At 38.8% G+C, this 23341-nt stretch overlaps 1 protein-coding gene across 2 annotated transcripts; it reads right to left on the reverse strand.

Moving 5' to 3' along the window:
- Positions 1 to 56: 56 nt before the first annotated feature.
- LOC135633686 (uncharacterized) lies at positions 57 to 21872 on the reverse strand. 2 transcript variants are annotated; one of them, XM_065143458.1, is made up of 12 exons: positions 21617 to 21872; positions 21314 to 21524; positions 20971 to 21065; positions 10326 to 10383; positions 9121 to 9318; positions 7858 to 7934; positions 6230 to 6312; positions 4056 to 4107; positions 1404 to 1472; positions 771 to 857; positions 628 to 689; positions 57 to 538 (listed from the first exon to the last, which is right to left on the reverse strand). In XM_065143458.1, exons 2-12 carry the CDS (start codon positions 21468 to 21470, stop codon positions 466 to 468), a joined length of 1011 nt encoding a protein of 336 aa, XP_064999530.1. In that variant the 5' UTR covers positions 21471 to 21524; positions 21617 to 21872; the 3' UTR covers positions 57 to 465. The 2 variants fall into 2 exon arrangements, with proteins under 2 accessions (XP_064999530.1, XP_064999529.1); XM_065143457.1 differs by having other exon boundaries at positions 21598 to 21872.
- Between the last annotated feature and the right edge of the window lie 1469 nt (positions 21873 to 23341).

The following is a 23341-nucleotide window of genomic DNA, read 5'->3' on the forward strand; positions in this document are numbered from 1 at the left end:
ATTAAATCAAAGATAACAATTTATGTATCACATGAAACAAATTGAGATCAAAAAAATTAAAGAAAAAATTATCTTTTTTTCACTAATTAGAAATATGTTCACTGATGCTGGATCAGTTCTAACCATATAAGCACGCAAGAAAAGCTCTATCATACTTCAGTTCAGTACTACATCGACAACAAGACCACAATTGAATACAGCAGGCATTGGAGTTCCATGGAAACTACTTATGCTGGGGCGATCGTCGTTACTGCTGCTTCAATCTGTCCCCATGGAAAGAAAAGCAAGGAACAAAGGAACCACCATCACAGAAACACTTTGATCTAACCACAGTGGCTTGTTGTTGTGATGAAACCTTACTTGGGCAAACTTGTAATGGAAGGCTGTTGCTTGACATCCTCAGATCTCTGGCCCTCAACAGCCACAATGGAACCTCGAGTCAAATTGTCAAGAACTACAGCCTCTTCATCCTTTTCCTTTCTGCCGCTCATCGCTGGCCTCCGCGACTTGGGCACCTTCCTCATCCTTCTTCCTCTGTCTGTACAAACAGATGCAAAAAACAAAAAAAGTTCAATCCTCTAGAAGAGAATTTGATGCATAAAGAACAGGATCCTGCACGATAAATACACTGAATAAATCACGAGCCCAACTGCAACAGCCGCAAAAGCTATGAAGTACATCCAGTCAACCTGGAGGGACATGAAATTGCTTTGTCATATAAACCTTGAACTTTTCACTCAAGTAATCGTAGGAATTCCAACAATATTAACCTTCTGGTGATAGGCAAAAATGCGGATTAGAACAGCCCACATGTCTGAGGTCAGCAGCGAAAGGTTGAGCAACGTTGCTCCACATATCTGCAATGAAAGAATTACCAAGTGGAAAATAGGACTTGAAGCAACAAATGAGGTTGATTTCTCCCTTCACCAGTTCTACTTAATTCTATGGCTAACTATTTCAACCGGCAGATTGCTGAGCAGGTACATAACTATCTGGAAGTAATTCCTGATTTGGCAGCTAATTCTGCCCACTCACTTTTGTGGCAAAGTTAACTAAGAGATTGCTCCTGGTACATAGGATTAAAGTGGTGATCAATTTTGCTGGAGAAGGATGTCAATTTGGTATTAACAATATGTTGGAACAATTCTTCAACTTTAGTTTCCGTGTTTGCAATTCATCAGACATGTCCATCTAATCAATTCTTTGACTTGAAAATGAGCTAGCAAATATCAACTTTAGCTAAAACCAAGATCCAGAAATCGAAACAGTCCATTCTCATCCTATGATGGCATATGTTTGATCAATGTACTTATTTTTTATCTTGTAAAAGGATCTTAATAATCTTTATCACAAGATATAGGTAATGATGCATTGTGTGACTGATACACATGCTCTGATCCTACCTTAAGAATGACGGGAACAGTTGAGTAAAACAAGAACATCGCCATTGCAAATCCAAGAAATGGTAGCACCTGAAATCACATGTTCAGAATAAAGTTACTTGACATACACAACTAGAAAATAATATCTCTAGTTCTCTACCATATTTTGAAGAAATGATAACTATGAAACACTTCATAATTTCAGTTTCAAACTAGTTGCAAATTCAAAAATATGACCAAGCCATCATGAGGTTATCAAAATATCACCAAACTATAAAAAGTTCAAAGTCATCGATGCCGCGATGTTCCTTCCAAATAAAAAAAATAAACCAAGACAAATAAGACATTAATATCATGTATTCATCAAGACATATAAAAGGAAAACAGAGGTGAAATAACCTAAAGAACACAACAACTGGTATGGATCTCACAGGTATGAGAGTCTACAACTGTGATCCCTGTGCAAACAGTCTCAAACTACAACAATATAAATCACTATGAGCTTGTAAGATTCTTTCAATCAGGCAATGGACAGGTTATTCAATTATCCTTGCAAGTGTTTCTCTTTTCCCAACCTGCTGGCTCCCATAAGTGTTTCTATAACTTCTCAACCTGCAGGCTCTGCTTTCCTCCTCAAAACTGCAGATGGTGAACACCTTTGGTTAGGGGGCAACTGCTGCAAAGCATCGAGTCCTTTAATGGCAGAAACTATCACTCTTTTGGAGGGACTCAAAGCTATCCAAGAGCTTCATTTACCCTCTATTGAGATCAACACAGACTCAGTGGAGGTTGTCAATATTGCAACGGGAATTACTCCTGTTCCCTCGTCCCTACAGAAGTTATTCATACTTTCTCTTTTTCACTCTCTCCATGTCATCTGCGTTATCCGCATTCTCAGGTCAAGCAATTTTGCTAGTCATTCTTCGGCACATTATGGTAGATCATAGAACCCTCGTTTTATGTTTTCTGCTGCTGATCGATCAATTCTTCAGTTTGTAACACAGGCTTAAATCAATAGATCTCTTTTTTACAGAAAAAAAGTGTTTCTTTTTCCCTAAATAGCACCAACATTGACCTTTGTCATCTTTAACATGACGTGGATTAGACTGAAAGTTCACAAACTCCAGGCACTCAGACAGGTTCATGCTAAACAAGCACAGCAACTTTTTACATGATTGGGCAACATATAAAAAATAATGCTTTATTTTCAACATCCACTTGCATCTTTGTTTCAACTTCTAGTAATGTCTTTAAAAAACCAAGGATATAGCAGCATCGTTGGAAGTTGGCACATGCATATTTTACTTCAATCAAGTACTTTTTCATATCCAACTTTTGGCTTAACTAATGGGCAATGCTTGGAACTTGTGCTAGTAAAGAACATAAATGAGAACTAGGCTTCACAATTAACACCCAAATTTGGACTTTTATGTCAGAGATCCAATAAATGAGGTTCTATATTGGTGATCCACAAATCCTAAATGTTCTTAGTGAACTTTTTTGACATCAAGTATATAGCATTTAAGCAAAACTTCAGGTATCTCTTAGCCATCCATGAACTTGAACCAAAATGAAGATACATAAGTGTAACATAAATTGTTTAGATTCGTTAGAATTTGACTAAGTTGTATTTAAAGATGGTTAGATCAAAATCAAAATTGGATCTTCAAGTAAACTTTTAATGATGCATTTGGGATTTCTATTCATTTTAGGACAGTTGTTATATATGTATAGGACTCCAGAAATTGTCTTTTGGCCACAGGTAGATTGGAGATTACATGTTACTTTGATTAATTTGGACCAGAATACTGGATTTCAAGCATAGGGGGTCTATGATTAGATCATTACACTTAATCCCAAAAGTTTGAAAGGTGATATTTACTCTGAGCAAGCATATAAACTGCAGGATGATCTACCTAAGCAGAGGTTCCTGTGCCTTGTCTTGTTGCATGTGTTGGACAAAATTCAAGTGTTCCAGTTGGAGGGTAAAAAAGCTACATAGGGGACTTTGGTGGACGATAGAGATTACAGGGATATGAAGATGAAATCAAGTAAGAGGCAGCTAATATTCTTAAAATTTTAAAAAGCATGTCAATTGATTTCAAGTTCAGATGTATAGCATCTCAGCCATGATCTTTGAAAAGTATCCCACAGTTTTCTAGATGCATTAGGTTATACAAACTACAAAGGGCTGCTGTACATCTATATTCAGGATCTTGCAAGTACTAATATTGATCATGCAAGCTCGTTCACCACCAAGGCATAGCAACTTTGTAATATCAATGTGGTCACAGAATTAGATGAAATGACCAATAAAAATTGTTCAAAATGAAATCTTTCTCAGTTTATGCATGTTATGCCAAAAAAGCTGCTAGCTTTCATATCTTCAGTTGTGTCTAAATTTGATAAAATCACAGCTTCCTTCCAGACCAGGATACGCATGATTACATGAATTACCACAAAAGTACTTAAAGAGAATAAATTGTGCATGTGCATATGCAAATATTCTTACCGAAAAAAAATTGTACAAAAAAAACTCATGTACAACTGTAGCTAAGGTTCAAACATCTAATATCTGTTCATCAAGAATAAGAAATACAAACAAAATTGTACATAAATGCATGTGCATGTGCACGCACAGAGAGAGAGAGAGAGAGAGAGAGAGAGACTTACTGCACCAGCTGTCCATTTAATATCTTTAAGTTCACTGCGCTCAAGTATGCTTCTAGGAGTAATTTAAGAAAATCAGAAAATTAAATGTGAACTTCAGAAAACCAAAGTTGAAATCTTTCTATGTTAGCACTTTGCATCATAAAATTTCTGACATGGTAAAACTAAGATGCAAAAGCTGTCTTCTATGAATCTGACTACCACAGTTTCAGCTTACTGGGTTTTTGCAAATGATCAGATTAGGCAATCTAAACATTAACAAAAACATGAATTTTTTGGCCCAAATACCACAGTATATAGGATATAGTAAGGTTTTTAATTTTGTACCGTACTGACGTTTTGAGCTTTGCTCGATACGATATGGTACGGGCGTACCGAGCAATATGCCAGGGTGTACCACTCGATATGTATATATATTAATATATATATCAAGGTATGTAATTTCGAATAGTACCGCTCGGTACAGGCGGTACGTACCGGTCCGATGGCATACAGGTACGTGGATCGCCCACTACCGGACGGAACGTGCTACAGTGTTACGGTAAGAGGAAGAAATATTTAAAACCGCTCGGTAACAATAATACAGTGCTCCAACGGTCATATTTAAAACCGCTCGGTAACAGTGATACAATGCTCCAACGGTCAATTTGATCGTTGGAACCCTTTCTCATAGTATTTAAACCCTTCTTCTCCCATATTTTACTTCATTACATTTTTATACTCTCTTAAACTATCTCAAACTCTTTTTTTCTCACATTTGTACTCTCCTAAACTTTACAAAATAACGATTTATGAATTGAATGGAGGCTAATTTGGGAAGATTAAGAGTAAGAACTTTCTAATCAACAGGTATGTTTACATAAAGACAATCCATAATGGACTGAAATACGAACTTTGCACAAGATATTTTTCAAAGCCTGAAAAAGATATATGATACTATTCTTACCTAATTTACATTGATTTTGCAGAACCTATGCTATTATTATATTTATTTCTAATTTAAAAACTCTATCATAACCTTTTTTTTTTCAGGTATTTTCGGAAGGTTTTACACCTAAATTAGGTGTACCGCTTAATACGCCCTGGCATACCGCTCAGTTCACGGTACCGTACCGTATCGAGCCAACCTCGAAACACCGGTACGATACAGTATTGCATACCTTGATATATATATATATATATATAATATTAAAAAAAGGATGTGTATGCTGCCTCGATGAAGTCGCCTCCTTTTCTTCTCCTCGTCGCGTTAGACAAGGAGAACACGGTCTTCTCCTCGTCTGCGACGTTCGGCGAAGACGTCAAAGGTCGCAGACATCTCCGGTCTTCGGTGTAACACGACAAGGAGAAGAACGTGGTCTTCTTTACATCCGCAGCATTCGGTGAAAACGCAGAGGCCACAGACGTCTCCGGCCTTCAGCACGATGCGACACAATGAGGAGAAGAACGCGGTCATCTCCTCATCTGCGGTGTTCGGTGAAGACGTCGAAGGACGCAAATGTCTCCGACCTTCGGCACGACGTAACGAGGAGAAGAAAGCAGTTTCTCATTTGTGACGTTCAACGAAGACATCGAAATCGAAGGTCGCAGATGTCTTCAGCCTTTGGCGAAGAATGTGGCAAAGGCCGCAAGCATCTCCGGCCTTTGGCGAAGGATACGACAAAGAAGAAGTCAAGTCGTTGCCTCTCCGTTACCTCCTGGATCGAGATCGTTGAGGGAGGGCGGTGCCGGATCGAAAAGCGTCGAGGTTCTCCCAATTCTCCCTCTTCTTTGAGCGCAATCTCCCTCAACACTTCTTCCCTCGCCGTAGACAGACTGATACCGCCCAGTAGCGGGCGGTCTGTGTACCGATCTACGGGCGGATTGGTACGTACCACCCATACCGAGCAGTATCATTCGGAATTAAAAACATAGGTAATATACAAATAGAAGGATATTACCTAGTGAGACATTTTCTGCCTCTTGCTATATGAAGGATAAAAGTAGAACCAGAAATGCTTGTAGTCATAATCGATTTTAAGAAACTTAGCTAATATTTCGCAAGTCTAAACACTTGCAGCACTTAAGATTGAGATTCTGATTGAATTTTCAAATAGATGTGAACAGATAAATAGAGGCTTGCCAGTGCAATTAGCATTCTAGAATATATCATGCAGGCACAAAGAGACCAAGGATACATTTGAATAGCACTAACAACTGCTCCAAATGCTCCAAGCATCGCCATCAACTCAACTCTATCGGCCTTCTTGATGATAAATTCCTGAAAAATGTTAAAAACAAGATGAAAATGTTTAGTTCAGAATAAATTGTTCTGTTTAACCTCAAAGGAAGCAAGTACAACAACACAGGAGTAATACTAATTCTACATCCCAATCTGATCAAAAATTCAAATATTTAATATTTATCATGGAAAGAACTGGATTTTCCTGCTAACTTAATGAATCTCTATCTTCAAAAGATATGATAAGCTACAATTCTAACCCCAGAAAACCATGTACAAAGTTGATCACCTTGCTACTTTTTATAATTGCAGTTCTTGCAGACTACTAGAAAGATCCTGCATACAACCTATTCCCATCAATTTGCAGTTGCCTACAGTATGTTATAAAAATCAAGGCTCTATCAAACCAGTGTCTGCCATACCGAATCGTACTGTCCGGTATGGGCGGTACGTGCCGATCCGACAGGCCAGCAGTACGTGGACCGCCCAGTACCGATCCGCACTGTAGCAGTGCTACAGTGCTCGGTACACCGTACCGTACCGGTACCAAGCCCAGGTCGAAATACCGGTACGGTACGGTATTGCGAACCTTGTATCAAACGACAACTTTTTCAATTGCCATCAACCTAATGTCAACCAGCGAGATAGAGAGACTTTCATGAAAACCAAATAACTATTTCACAAATAAAAATGATCTACCTTATTCCAACTTATGCGATCTACTAAGTCCCACTAGAGCTAGATGCCTCTAGAAGAAAGGCTAAGAGACAAACTTTATCTCTAAATAAATGTTAATCTTGTAGACATGGAGAATAAACACCCCTCATAGTAGATATTAGGTGCACAAATAAGATAAGTAATTTCATTTCCACTCAAGAGGGAATAATAAATTTCCTCAAGTTACTAAAAGAATAGTTCAGAAATGATGCAGCAATCATTTCTGAACAGAAAAAAGGTTGGAGGTAGAAATTCATGCTGACAGTCCTGAGTTTGCTAGTATATCATGACTATATTTGTAGAACAGCAAAAAGGTGGCTTCCAATATTAAACAAGGTCATAACAAGAGAGTGTTCACCTTGAAAATAAGTGTAGGAAAACAAGCAAGGTACTTGAAGCCTATCTCTCTTAACTATTGCATGACACCAAAAAGGGAGAAGTCCAATCCTGTTTTTGATATACAATAAAAGAAACCAAGAACCATCGATTTGCCTTTTCTCTCCCTACTTTTTCTTAACCTATACAATGTTTTCCAATCTCACTCCACATTTTTTTTTCTCATCGTAGTTATATAATAAATGATCAAAGAACATGAACCATTCAATGAATGAACCATGAACCAATGATTAAAAGTAAATGAGATCAAGTAATTAGCAGCAATTACAAATACAGTAGTTCACTTCACCAAGCCATGTTCATTGCCAACACAGTAAGGGGAAAAAAGGGATCATCATTAACAAGTAATATTCTCTATAAATGAAGTTATATATAAAAGTATTCAAAGTAATGGATGATAAGCTAGGAAGCTTTGATAAACCTAGAAAAGAAAAGCTTTCTTAATAATGAAGGGAAACATGAAATGCATACCTCACCAACATTACTAACTGCATATAATGTAGATCCAACAATGACAAAGATATCACCTTTGACAGGGTTCGGTCCTCCTGCGAACCATAGAATAGGGATAAAAAATGAGAGCAAAAACATAAATTTATCCATGACAGAATAAAATTTTTGAGCTCATGGTATGAGTTAGAGAAAATTTAAGATAAGTTCCAGATTTTTTTTTTGTACCAACAAAAGGCTCTTATAAGAAAGGTGTCAAATGTCGCAAGATGTAAGCATGTTGTGTCATTCTTTAATTTGTTAAAAATAAGAGATGGGCTATTGCATTATATTCAATAATATCACGTGTACATTAACAAGCTAGATTAAAAATAAATTTATATTTTAAAATAAATTGTAATGCTGAAATGAGCTTGAAAAAAGAAAGAACATGCACCTAACTGAAACTACCAATTCCCCACTTGAAAAAAAAATAAAAAACTGGTGACGTTGATTACCAAAACTGGTATCAGATAGACATTTAAACCAAAGTCAACTATACAACCACAAACTTCGCGTAATCATTTTATCCTCTATGTAGATTCTATACTATGCCAAGTACTTTCTCGTTTTTGTTTTTATTTCATAAGCGATGTTCTCCACATTACCATTTTCGTTACAATGCTATAGGATATTTTTTGTTGCTTTCATCAATTATCGAATCTATGCCTAAATAGTAAAGGTTGTGCATGTCTGATACAGAAACAACAAACTAACTGAGACCAGATTAGTCTATTGGTCTATGTTAGTCTGTAGCCTTTGTATCAAACATGTACAACGTTCACTATTTAGGCATAGATTCAATAATTAATGGTAGCAACAAAGAAGATACTATAACATTGTAACAAAAATGATAATGTGAAGAACATTACTTCTGAATAAAAACAAAAATGAAAAAGTATTTGACATAGTATAGGATGAGGATAAAATGGTTCAGCTATGTTTGAGGTTGTAAAGGTGACTTTGGTTTAAATGTTGGTCGGATACCAGTTTCGGTAATCAGCACCAGTATTTTTTTTAAGGGGGAGAATTTAGTAATATCTTTTACATCCAACTACTACTTCAGAACAGCAAAATTCTAAGCTAAAGCACAAGTCATGACTTCCAATCATAATTGGATTTCACACATTCAGACACTAAATTTGACTACAACAAGAAGATTGGCAACTCCTTGTACCATCCAAGACAATAGCGACACTATCACAACTAGAATAGAATTGCAGAAAGCAGTTAGCATCAAGTTACCTTCTGCACGGTCACTCGCATGAACATCTGAGAACACAACCATTACAAGTCCAGCAACACAAATAGCAACACCAGCAAACTTCCTAAATCCATATTTTGTCTTCAAGAACACCCATGTGAAAAGTATAACACATGGAATTGACCAACAATCCAGAAGCATGACACTTGTCAAAGATGTGTACTGGTAGGCCTTGACAACTATTCACAAAACAAAAAAGTTTAGGTATATTCACAATTAAATAATCAATTAAATGAATAAATTAAAATTTATCTCAAACATTAAACAGCTACAACACTTATTAGTTAATACATTAAATAAGCACCATAACAAAAACCAAACCGTCTCTCATTTTAATGCAAGTCAACAACATGAAAAATATTCCACAATGCCAGGTTAGGTTGGGCAAATTTCAAAATTGCATAAATCTACCCTGTCAGGACCCAACTCATTTACAATTGTGTTACCAAACTCAACTGTACCAATACAGTCAAGTTTTTGTTCAGATTCAAGTCTCCCTGAGTAAAATCCACTATATTGGATTACAGAAAAAAGTGCAATATAGATAAAAGCAGAGTGAGGATTGTATGGAAACAGAGTTTTGGAGACAGTATAATGATGGTAGCATAGTGCTGATGGTTGAGAGGTGAGGAGAGCTTACCTGACAAGAAAAGACAATTGGAAGAGTTCAGATCTTGCTGACGTCAATATTGAGGTCATTGAAGCTAGAGCAGCTAGAGAACCAATGAGCATTCATCTGGTTTTCTTCTCCATGATTTTAGTTTATAAGCTATAAAAATTAGATCAAACTGCACCAATAAGCCAAACATGTTGCCCTGGCAGGTTCAGGTTTTCAGGTGGTATACCTGAACCTATCCCCTTTATCTTTGGAGTGAATTTTAATGACCCTTACTCACCCAAATCTATCTATTTCAGACAGTATGGGGCTGCTTGTGTGTTCTAGCCAAGTACTACCATTGATAATTGTGATCATGAGTTGTTACCAGAACTCATGGTCATCAGCAGTGTTAACTCGATCAATCCTGATTGACAGTCCCCATAAGATATAGATGTAAGAAATTGTTAACCCCATAAAAGAAATAATAAACTCAAGCATGCTGGTTAAGGACCAACATTTATCATAGAAAGCTACATCATCCACTCAGCAGATAATTGTTTTTGTGTATTAATAACAAAAGCTACTCACCAATAACATTGGCTTCCACATCAACAACAGCAAGCACCAGATAGTAGTACCAACTTAACTGCACAAAAGATCAAACAAGGTAAGAATTATTATCTTTTTGTTAAAGCAGAAGCTAATGTCAAACTTGTCAATGTAACAAAATTATGGTAAGAGCCAAAGAAAACATAACAAGCTAGTATAAAATTCAAAGGGAACGATTTCTTTCTAGAGGGAAGGATTGTTTGTTTAAAATTACAGTATAAAGTCATGTTCATTGTGTTGAATCTCGGATTTTGATGATGAAGTCAATTGTCATTTGTTATCTAATCTATGTGTTGAGATAAGTGTGCAGGATTAACTACGATGAGAGTAAGACAAGCAGCAGGTGTTGCGCCGGAGTCAAGATCATGATCACGTTGGGAGTTCGAGAGTTCGACGGAAGTTCGGACGATCGTCGGAGGTTCAGCGAGAACAGATCCGAGAAGTCCAGAAGCTTGCCAAGCGAAGCTCGTCGGAACTCGCCAAGTGGATCGTCGCAAAGTCCAGGAGTATGCCGGATGTCCGCAGAAGGATCACCGAGGGTTTATCGGATGATCGACGGAAGTTCGCCGGAAACTCGTCGGAAGAAGCGATTGACGCATCGGAGCATAGCTGCAGAAGTTGTCTTAGAGTTAATCGTAGTTAGCACGATGATTAAGCTTGAAAATGGGAGGTGATCCCATTAGCTTAATCTTAGGGCAATTGGGCCCCTGAAAAGATTCAAATTGGGCCGAATGGAGCGAACCATTCGGACCCTGATTGCACCAGGCGGTGCAACCGCCTAGGCCAGGAGGTGCAACCGCCTGGGCTGCGGGACTGGGCGGTGCAACCGCCCCAGCCAGGCGGTGCAACCGCCCAGGCCATGTCTTCCAGCGGGACTGGGCGGTGCAACCGCCCCAGCCAAGAGGTGCAACCGCCCAGGGCTTAGTCTTCGAGCTAGATTGGGCGGTGCAACCTCCTCTGTCAAGAGGTAGCACCGCCAGAGCTCAAGTTTCGAGCTCTGGCAGAGAGGTGCATCAGCCTGAGCTCAGTTTCGAGCTCTGCCAGGTGATGCAACCACCGAGCTCAGTCTTCGAGCTCTGCCAGGCGGTGCAACCACCGAGCTCAGTCTTCGAGCTTTGGCAGAGAGGTGCAATCGCCTGAGCTCAGTCTTCGAGCTCTGCTAGGCGGTGCCACCTCTCCAGTCAAGAGGTGCAACCGCCTGATCCCGGAATTCCGGGATTTGATCGTTTTGAGCTCCAAATTTGAATTGGGTTGGGGCCTATAAATACCCCACCCATTCAACACTGAAAGGATATAGATCCACACCGAATTCTTGATCTTTTCAGTGATTCTAAGAGCTCAAATTTGTGTAAAATCCTAAAGTTCTCCTCCTTCTGTTCTTTAAGTCTTGAGTTGTAAAGAGAGGAGAGAAAGGATCTGTAAAGGTTGTCTCCTAAGCCTGTCAAAAGGAGAGAAACTGTAAAAGGGCAGTTAGCCTTCGCCCATTGAAGGAAGGCAGCTAGTTGACGTCGGTGACCTTGTCGGAGGAGGAAGCCAAAAGTGGAGTAGGTCAAGACTGACCGAACCACTCTAAATCTCTGGTTTGCTTTTACCTTGAGCACTTTATCATTACTGCAAACCTCCTACATTGCTACTGCCCTCTGCGCCTTTACGAACGAGTTTCTAAGCTCTGATCTTTCAGAATCTGCATTCAAACGTAAATCGTGTTTTCGTACGATCTTCACACTGCAGTTTATGCTTACATTCGGATTCCATTTATAACTGCAAACTGCTTTCTACGTAAAACGCTTTTCAAGGTTCAAAACTGTTTTTAGACGCAAAACTACATTTAGACGTAAAATTACGTTTAGACGTAAAACTGCGTTTAGACGCAAAACTGCGTTTAGACGTAAAACTGCGTTTAGACGCAAAACTGCGTTTAGACCTAAAACTGCGTTTAGACGTAAAACTGCGTTTAGACGTAAAACTGCGTTTGGACGTAAAACTGAGTTTAGACGCAAACTGTGCTTAGACGCAAACTGTGCTTAGACGCAAACTGTGTTTAGACGCAAACTGCGCTTAGACGCAAAACTGCGCTTAGACGCAAACTGCACTGTGATTCTGCTTTTATATCGAAATAGTTTTTTATCGGACGAACGCAGCTTTCGTTTTTAAATTGCTGTAAGATTTCCGCTGCACTAATTCACCCCCCCCTCTTAGTGCTCTCGATCCTAACAATTGGTATCAGAGCAAGGTTAACTCTCTAAAGGATTAAAACCCAAGAGAGATGGCATTCGCCGGAAACCAAGAGGGGCATTCTATTACACGTCCACCCATGTTCAGTGGAACGGACTACACCTACTGGAAGACCCGAATGAGGATCTTTCTTATTTCTATGGATTTTGAACTGTGGAACCTTGTTGAAAATGGATTTTCAAAGTCTTCTCTTCCAATGATCGATTGGAACGATTTGGAGAAGAAGGCTTTCGCTCTTAATGCAAAGGCTATGAATGCCTTATTTTGCGCACTTGATAAAAACGAGTTTAATCGTGTTTCAACTTGCGAAACTGCATTTGATATTTGGCACACACTTGAAGTGACCCACGAGGGCACAAGTAGAGTGAAAGAGTCAAAAATCAATCTGTTGCTGCATTCTTTTGAACTTTTCCGAATGAAACCGAGTGAAACCATTGGCGACATGTTTACCCGTTTCACGGATGTCGCCAACGGTCTAAAAGGACTCGGGAAAAGTTTTTCGGATTTTGAACTCGTAAATAAAATACTAAGATCCCTTCCTAAAAGTTGGGATCCTAAAGTCACTGCCATTCAAGAGGCAAAAGATCTGCGCAACTTCCCTCTTGAAGAACTAATCGGGTCATTAATGACCTACGAATTGACTTGCAAAGCTCATGAAGAGCAAGAAGACATCCTTCCAAAGAACAGGAAGGATATGGCACTTAAAACTTCTGAATGCCACTTGAGAGAAAACTCAAGTGATGAGGACTGTGATGATGACTTGGCACTTTTGACAAGAAAGTTTAAGAAATTCTTAAAAAAAAATAAGTTTAAAAACGATGTGAAAAATAAACTTGAACCCAAGAAGGACCAAGTGATCTGCTACGAATGTAAAAAGCCGGGACACTACAAGAATGATTGTCCCCAAGTCAAAAGAAGAACATCAAAGAAGAAGGCTCTTCAAGCAACATGGGATGACTCGAGCGCATCTGAAGAAGAGGAGTCCAACACCGAGCAAGTTGCTCATTACGCCTTAATGGCCATCGGAGAGGAGGTAACGGATTTATTAGATGCTGATTTATCTTTCGATGAATTATTAAATGCCTTCCATGATTTATTTGATGAATGCAAAGTTATAAATAGAAAATACAAATTGCTAAAAAAGGTACATGATAGTCTTACCTGTGATTTTAATAAGTTAAAAATCGAATATCATGATAGTTTAAATTCATGTATAAAATGTCATGATCTAGAAATCTGTCAAAAAGAAAACTTGCTACTTAAGGACACCTTGAAGAAATTCGAGGTGGGTAGCAAGTCATTAAACATGATCCTTACAAACAAGGGTCATGCTCCCAAAAGAAGTGGGATTGGATTTGTGAGGAGTCCTCACCAAAATCCAACTACCTTTGTAAAAGGCCCCATCTTACATGTTAGAAGCAAATGCAACTTTTGTTGCAAGTTTGGTCACAAGACACATTATTGTCCATTCAGGAAATTGAGTCCAAACAAATTGATATGGGTTCCTAAAGGAACCATGACAAATTCTATGCAACATGATAAAAAATGTAGATCTATTTGTGAGGAACCCAAAAGCAAATGGGTACCTAAACATCATCCTTTCTTGTAGAAAACTAAACCATCGCAAGCTAGGAGCAAGAGATGGTACCTTGACAGTGGATGCTCAAGGCATATGACCGGAGATTCATCCCAATTCTCTAAGCTCTCTAGCATAAACGAAGGATATGTCACCTTCGGAGACAACAACAAGGGTAAAATCATTGGCAAAGGAACCATAGGTAACAAATCCAACTTTTCTATTGAAGATGTTTTGCTAGTTGATGGTCTAAAACATAACCTCATAAGCATTAGTCAATTATGTGATAAAGGATATATCATCAAATTTGAATCTAATGCTTGCGTCATTGAAAAACCTCACAAAAACATATCTATGATTGCATTAAAACAAAATAACGTATACACTATTGACATCGATGATTTATGTAATGAAACATGTTTTTCTGCTTTAAATGAGAATGCTTGGATATGGCACAGAAGATTAGGTCATGCTAGCATGAAGCTAATCACTCAAATATCATCCAAAGAACTTGTAAGAGGAATTCCTCATATCAAGTTCATCAAAGATAATGTATGTGATGCCTGCCAATTAGGTAAACAAATTAAGAGTAGCTTCAAATCTAAAAATCAAGTAAGCACCTCTAGGCCCTTACAATTGATCTATATGGACTTGTTCGGACCCATCTCCACATCAAGCCTAGGAGGTAGCAAATACGCTTTCGTCATCATAGATGATTATAGCAGATACGCATGGACTTACTTTTTAAAATAGAAAAGTGAATGCCTTAGATCTTTTACCAAGTTTTGCAAACTCGTTCAGAATGAGAAAGGTTCTATGATTTCGTCAATTAGAAGTGATCATGGTGGTGAATTTCAAAACCATGATTTCCAAGAATTTTGTGAACTCAATGGATACAACCATAATTTCTCTACTCCTAGAAACCCTCAACAAAATGGAGTTGTAGAAAGAAAAAATCGAAATTTACAAGAAATGGCAAGAACCATGTTGAATGAACATAACCTACCCAAATATTTTTGGGCCGAAGCCGTAAATACTGCATGCTATATCTTAAATAGAGTTCTAGTGAGACCTCTACTAACCAAAACTCCCTATGAGTTATGGAACAATAAAAAACCCAACGTTTCATATTTCAAAGTCTTTGGGTGTAAGTGTTTTATCTTGAATGAAAAAGACAACTTAGGAAAATTTGATGCTAAATCCGATGAAGGAATCTTTCTTGGTTATTCTACAGTTTCTAAAGCCTTTCGTATCTTTAATAAAAGAACTCTAATTATTGAAGAATCCATTCATGTTGTTTTCAATGAGACTTCTGAAATCACGAAAAATGATCTTGACGATGATGTTAATTTTGACTCTTTAAATTTAAACGAGACCCCGTCTCCAACTAGCAACTTGGATGCATCCACTTCTCAGATTTCCTTACCCAAGGATTGGAAGTATGTAGATGCTCATCCTAAGGAGCTAATCTTAGGAGACACATCAAAAGGAGTTCAAACACGATCTTCTCTTAAAACCTTTTGTGCAAATACTGCCTTTCTCTCCCAAATTGAACCCAAATACGTTGATGAAGCCATGAAAGATGATTCATGGATTATCGCAATGCAAGATGAATTAAATCAATTTGAGAGAAATGAAGTGTGGAAGCTTGTTCCTAGACCAAATGATCATCTAGTTATTGGTACTAAATGGGTCTTCAGAAACAAGCAAAATGAAAATGGTATCGTGGTTAGAAACAAGGCTAGATTAGTGGCCAAAGGTTTCAACCAAGAAGAAGGTATCGATTACGAAGAAACCTTCGCTCCTGTGGCACGATTGGAAGCCATAAGGATGCTCCTTGCCTACGCTAGCAGTAATAATTTTAAGTTATTTCAAATGGATGTTAAAAGCGCCTTTCTTAATGGCTTTATTTCCGAAGAAGTCTATGTTGAACAACCTCCTGGATTTGAAAATAATAGTCTCCCTAATCATGTGTTTAAATTAACTAAAGCTCTCTATGGTTTAAAACAAGCTCCTAGGGCTTGGTATGAGAGACTTAGTTCTTTTCTTATTGAAAATAATTTCATAAAAGGCAAGGTTGATACTACATTATTCATCAAGAATTTTGAAAACAATTTTCTCATTGTTCAAGTTTATGTTGATGATATTATCTTTGGTTCTACAAATGAATCTCTTTGTGAATCCTTTGCGAAAACTATGAGTCGTGAATTCGAAATGAGTCTAATGGGAGAGTTAACATTCTTCTTAGGCCTACAAATCAAACAACTAAGCAATGACATCTTTATTAGTCAAACCAAATATGCTGTGAGTTTGCTAAAGAAGTTCAAAATGAATAAATCAAAAGCCATTGACACTCCTATAAGCACCTCCACTAAGTTAGAAATTGATGAGAATGGAGAAAGCTTCGATCAAAAAACCTATAGGGGTATGATAGGAAGTTTACTTTACCTCACTGCCACCAGACCAGACATCATGTTCAGTGTAGGACTTTGCGCTAGATTTCAATCAGACCCTAAGATATCTCATCTCAAAGCAGTCAAAAGAATACTCAGATATCTTAATGGAACTACCAATCTAGGGTTATGGTACCCAAAATCAGAAAATTTTGAATTAACAGCTTATGCTGATGCGGACTTCGCTGGCTGTAGACTAGACAGAAAAAGCACATCAGGATCATGTCAATTTTTAGGACATGCCCTTGTATCCTGGTCATCTAAGAAACAAAACTCGGTTGCTCTATCAACAACCGAAGCTGAATACATTGCAGCAAGTGCATGCTGTGCACAAGTTGTATGGATGAAAAACACTTTAGAAGATTACAAAGTGAATCTTAAAGATATTCCCATTAAATGTGATAACACGAGTGCAATATGCTTAACTAAAAATCCTATACAACACTCAAGAACAAAACACATTGATATTAGACATCACTTTATACGAGATCATGTCACTAATCATGATGTAACCATAGAGTTTATTGATACCAAACATCAACTAGCTGATATCTTTACAAAACCCCTATGTGAAGAACAATTTGATTACATAAGAAGAGAATTAGGAATGTTGATGTGTCCGAATACTTAAACTAGTTAAAATTATTTTTCGGAAGTTATTACTATTACATGCCTTGACAACGCTTGATCAAATAACATGTTGCAAATTATGTGACAAATACTTTTAACCAAATGCATGTAAGAAGTTCATTTTTCGGTTTGTATGCTAAAAATGGGATTTTCCTGTACACTCTTATGAAAACTTTTTTAAAAAATGACTTTCCTCCTTCAAGCAACAAACAATAAAGAGATATTCAAAGAATTATATGTGTCATGACTTCCTTTATGTGCTTGATAATGCTATCATGCTTTTTGTTGATGACAAAGGGGGAGAAACATATGAATTGATACACACTATGTCATAGCTGAACTGCCATAATCATGTCTATGTCATAGTTGCAAATACTTGAGTGATGCTATAAACAATGTTATAGTTATGCCATCCTTGCATCACCAAGAGATATGTGAACATGTGCTATAGTTTGCATCATGTCTTGATTTGATATTCTATATTGTGAAGAAAATGCAAACTTGCTAGAAAATCTCAAATGTGTGCATCATGTAAAAAGTCCTTCGTAGCTTTATATGATTACATGATGAATAGTTACAAACACTATCATACAAACTTGATGATGTATGTCATGCCTTGACATCATTCTTGAAGAGATACATCATGATGGGCATCATGATGGGAGCATTGATAAGTTTAACTGATCTAACTTATCAATACGTCACTTGAATTCTTAGGTCTTGAATTCAAGGTTGACTTATCTCAACTATGGCATATAGATAAGGGGAGTTAAGGACAACTCCTTTATCAATTGATTGTCATCATAAAAAAGGGGGAGATTGTTGAATCTCGGATTTTGATGATGAAGTCAATTGTCATTTGTTATCTAATCTATGTGTTGAGATAAGTGTGCAGGATTAACTACGATGAGAGTAAGACAAGCAGCAGGTGTTGCGCCGGAGTCAAGATCATGATCACGTTGGGAGTTCGAGAGTTCGACGGAAGTTCGGACGGTCGTCGGAGGTTCAGCGAGAACAGATCCGAGAAGTCCAGAAGCTTGCCAAGCGAAGCTCGTCGGAACTCGCCAAGTGGATCGTCGCAAAGTCCAGGAGTATGCCGGATGTCCGCAGAAGGATCACCGAGGGTTTATCGGATGATCGACGGAAGTTCGTCGGAAACTCGCCGGAAGAAGCGATTGACGCATCGGAGCATAGCTGCAGAAGTTGTCTTAGAGTTAATCGTAGTTAGCATGATGATTAAGCTTGAAAATGGGAGGTGATCCCATTAGCTTAATCTTGGGGCAATTGGGCCCCTGAAAAGATTCAAATTGGGCCGAATGGAGCGAACCATTCGGACCCTGATTGCACCAGGCGGTGCAACCGCCTAGGCCAGGAGGTGCAACCGCCTGGGCTGCGGGACTGGGCGGTGCAACCGCCCAGGCCATGTCTTCCAGCGGGACTGGGCGATGCAACCGCCCCAGCCAAGAGGTGCAACCGCCCAGGGCTCAGTCTTCGAGCTAGACTGGGCGGTGCAACCTCCTCTGTCAAGAGGTAGCACCGCCAGAGCTCAAGTTTCGAGCTCTAGCAGAGAGGTGCATCAGCCTGAGCTCAGTTTCGAGCTCTGCCAGGTGATGCAACCACCGAGCTCAGTCTTCGAGCTCTGCTAGGAGGTGCAACCACCGAGCTCAGTCTTCGAGCTCTGGCAGAGAGGTGCAATCGCCTGAGCTCAGTCTTCGAGCTCTGCCAGGCGGTGCCACCTCTCCAGTCAAGAGGTGCAACCGCCTGATCCCGGAATTCCGGGATTTGATCGTTTTGAGCTCCAAATTTAAATTGGGTTGGGGCCTATAAATACCCCACCCATTCAACACTGAAAGGATATAGATCCACACCGAATTCTTGATCTTTTCAGTGATTCTAAGAGCTCAAATTTGTGTAAAATCCTAAAGTTCTCCTCCTTCTGTTCTTTAAGTCTTGAGTTGTAAAGAGAGGAGAGAAAGGATCTGTAAAGGTTGTCTCCTAAGCCTGTCAAAAGGAGAGAAACTGTAAAAGGGCAGTTAGCCTTCGCCCATTGAAGGAAGGCAGCTAGTTGACGTCGGTGACCTCGTCGGAGGAGGAAGCCAAAAGTGGAGTAGGTCAAGACTGACCGAACCACTCTAAATCTCTGGTTTGCTTTTACCTTGAGCACTTTATCATTACTGCAAACCTCCTACATTGCTACTGCCCTCTGCGCCTTTACGAACGAGTTTCTAAGCTCTGATCTTTCAGAATTTGCATTCAAACGTAAATCGTGTTTTCGTACGATCTTCACACTGCAGTTTACGCTTACATTCGGATTCCATTTATAACTGCAAACTGCTTTCTACGTAAAACGCTTTTCAAGGTTCAAAACTGCTTTTAGACGCAAAACTACATTTAGACGTAAAATTACATTTAGACGTAAAACTGCGTTTAGACGCAAAACTGCGTTTAGACGCAAAACTGCGTTTAGACGTAAAACTGCGTTTAGACGTAAAACTGCGTTTAGACGTAAAACTGCGTTTAGACGTAAAACTGCGTTTAGATGCAAAACTGCGTTTAGATGCAAAACTGCGTTTAGACGTAAAACTGCGTTTAGACGTAAAACTGCGTTTAGACGTAAAACTGCGTTTGGACGTAAAACTGAGTTTAGACGCAAACTGCGCTTAGACGCAAACTGCGCTTAGACGCAAAACTGCGCTTAGACGCAAACTGCACTGTGATTCTGCTTTTATATCGAAATAGTTTTTTATCGGACGAACGCAGCTTTCGTTTTTAAATTGCTGTAAGATTTCCGCTGCACTAATTCACCCCCCCCCCCTCTTAGTGCTCTCGATCCTAACACATTGCTCTCGGCTGGTTGGATAAAATACGCCTAGCATTCACTCCAAAGGAAATATGCAAGTCAAAGGAGAATAATTCTTAGCATGTGTGCAGTCAAGATAATAAAATCCAAAAACCACTTGTTAGCCAAGACTAGTTAAGATAGTTATCACCTATCACATAGATATGCACATTCACATAGACTCTAGTAGACAGACAAAATGATTCTGATTATGAGTAACAAAGATGATCAAGGAACTAAGCTAATGGTTGCCATTTCAAGAACTAATTCTTGTAATGCTCAAACCTATGAACCACCGACACGCCAATTCGATGGGTGTATCTGTTCTGACACCACCAAACACATGTCCGACCTATGTCTGTTTTTATTAATTTATTTTTTTTATTTTGGACACTGCATATCCGTGTCACACGTGCACCCTTCCTCACCGCTCAGCGGCTGGCGTGTGGTGCTGAGTTGCATGGATGACGACCTGCTCCTCCTCAGCATCACTGACTACCACCGTCGCAACTTCACTCCCTTCCTCAACTTCCCTTCGTTCATCGACTCCATTCGCTTGGGCACGTGCCTCAGCGACAACTACGTATCTGTGCCTTTGGCGTTCCTCCACGGCTTCCACCCACGACAACACGAAGGGCACCCTCGTCGCCAGGTCGTAGCACAGGATGAGCATCGGATTCAAGGCGTCCCGCAGACACCTGTCACCCTATCCGTACCATGTCGTATCCGTGCTTCTTAGGCTCAAACATGCAGAAACATGAGAAAAATCAAGGATCAAAGCAAACACCCACCTGTACAATCTAGAGAAGACTAAAAAACAAGTATTCCGGACACTACAGAACAATCAACTAAAAGGGAAGATGAAGCGAAGGCAGGGAGTGATCACAGCACCTGGAGCGGCCGTTTTCGGCGGATAACAAATGCGCCGTAGAATGTCGCGAGGAGTAGGTAATTCAAGAAGGACTGTGACGTCGGAGCATTCACGCCTGCATCCCACCACGACGAACCATTTGAAGAAACCACGAGTCAGAAAAAAAAAACTCCTTTGTTATGTTTTAACGAAAACAACAACATCGAAACGGGGAAAAGAGTAGATGATGTTAAACGACAACGACCCATTTCAAGAAACCACATCGATCGAAATCCCACCTTTTTTGTATTTTTACGAGGAAGAAAAACCCTAAGGAAAGATGATCGCATCGAAAGAAGAGGGAGGAGAGAGAAAGGAAGGGACCTCTTCTAGCGAGCTCGGAGGAGGAGAAACCGGTGGAGGTGATGAGAAGGGACACGAACTGGCCCAGCACCAACCCCATCAGAGCCCGCTTCGTCCATACCTTCTCCCACTTCTCGCAAACCGAGCGGCGCAGCGACTCGGAACCAACGATCGGCATGTGCAGAGAGAAGCAGAGCCCCCTGCCTCAGCGCCCTCCCCACACTTCCTCTACCTAAAAACAAAAAAAAAAGGATTTTTATCACACTGGACACTGTTATATACACAGATCTAGATCGGCGGCGAACCGGAAGCAGGGAAAACGACCCCATAACAACATCGAACGCGATGATTGCATGAGTAACGTTGACGTTCCGCGAAAAGCGACGGATGATGTGAACCGTTGGGAGCCGAAAACATCAGAAAGGAAACCATTAACAAATCACAAAATCGAAGGATGGTGGTGATGCGATGATGAGAAAGATCCCAAAAGTTGGAGGCTCTGAGGTTTCGTGTGAGGATGAGAGGCGAAAGGCGGCTGCTTTAGAGTGCGGAGGGCATCATCATGCTGGAGTTCTTTTTCCGTGGAATGATGGGAAAAAGGGAGTGCGAGCGAAAAGACCGGAGGGGGTTTGTCACCGTTGAGTAGATTCTGATGGAAATGGGCATATCCTATTCCACGTTCTGTGATCACACTGATTTCAACTGTTCATCAGAATAGACGGGATTTTGATCAGATATCGTATGACAAAGTATTTAGCAACCAAATTAATGATCAGACGAAATATATCGAATGAATTTTTCTCTTTAATTTTCATCACAAAATAGTTTTTTTTTAGATTTTATTTTATTTTTTAATAAATTAAATTGTTTTATTTATATGATCCAAATCTGTTCAAGATTTGTGGTACCACAACATACTACTTAATATGGATAATATATACTGATTCAGATCGAAGTGTCGTTTCATTTTTCATATATTGTGTGTATCGTTATATTTAAAATGATCAATTAATATGTATCAATTGATTAAAGAATAATATTATAATTTACGAGTCAAAAGTCAATGCTCTCTCACCCGCCAAAGTGTGGCCATTACAATCAACAAATAGAGTGCATCTATAAAGGAATCTTTGACCCTATTCATAATTAAATGGTTAAACTGATAAGTTGTCAATCTTAGTTTACCAAAAAAATAAAACTAAAAAAGGAGTAGCATATTTATTCCTACAAATTTTAGTATAAAATATGTGACCCTCAAAAAAATAATTTATTCCGTGTTTATTTAAGTAGACTATGACTAATCATGGTTATGGTTATTAATATGAATCTAATATCATAACAAAGCTTAAAAGTCATCAATACCAATTCTATACTCTAATATTCAAATACTAGCCAATTAATGAAGATTAAACACAAGGGTATACATACTAATTTAGGAAAATAAGTGAAAAAAAACACCTACTTTGAGTTGACATATATATGAAATTTGGTTGGAGAGTCTACAAAATATGGTTGTGATGTTTGACATTTGACCTCAACCATTTTGCCATTAAAAGGGAAAAAAGAGTATGATTCATATTCCCTAACATTGGTTATATTCCTTGGCATTGGAATAACATATGCTGTCAAATGAGTTAAAAGGTTACAAATGGAGAGATGATGTGTTCAACTAATGTGGAATGTGATGTTCTATTAAAGGCTATAAGCTCTTTGTTTTGGCTTCCTCTTTTGGTTGTCCAAATTCTTTGTTCTCTCAAATAAGCTATCAACATTTATGTATAACATGACCACAAATCTGCATGGAATTTATGCTTTGAAATTGACTAGGCAAGAGAATGGCATAGTTCTAATCAGTTTCTAGTGGTTTTTGAACTTCAATTCGCTTGAAATCTTCATTTGTTGTGTAAGGAATTGACAAAATTATAATTAATAGTTTGCATTTGTAATATTAATTAATAAACATGTAGACTTACTCACCTTAATATTTGCAAAGTTCTTCCAAATATATAACTTGATATAAAAATTTTGATATTTGGTGAAGAACACCTT

The sequence above is a fragment of the Musa acuminata genome, chromosome BXJ3-3 (assembly GCF_036884655.1).
Source record: "Musa acuminata AAA Group cultivar baxijiao chromosome BXJ3-3, Cavendish_Baxijiao_AAA, whole genome shotgun sequence".
NCBI classification, from domain to species: Eukaryota; Viridiplantae; Streptophyta; class Magnoliopsida; order Zingiberales; family Musaceae; genus Musa; species Musa acuminata.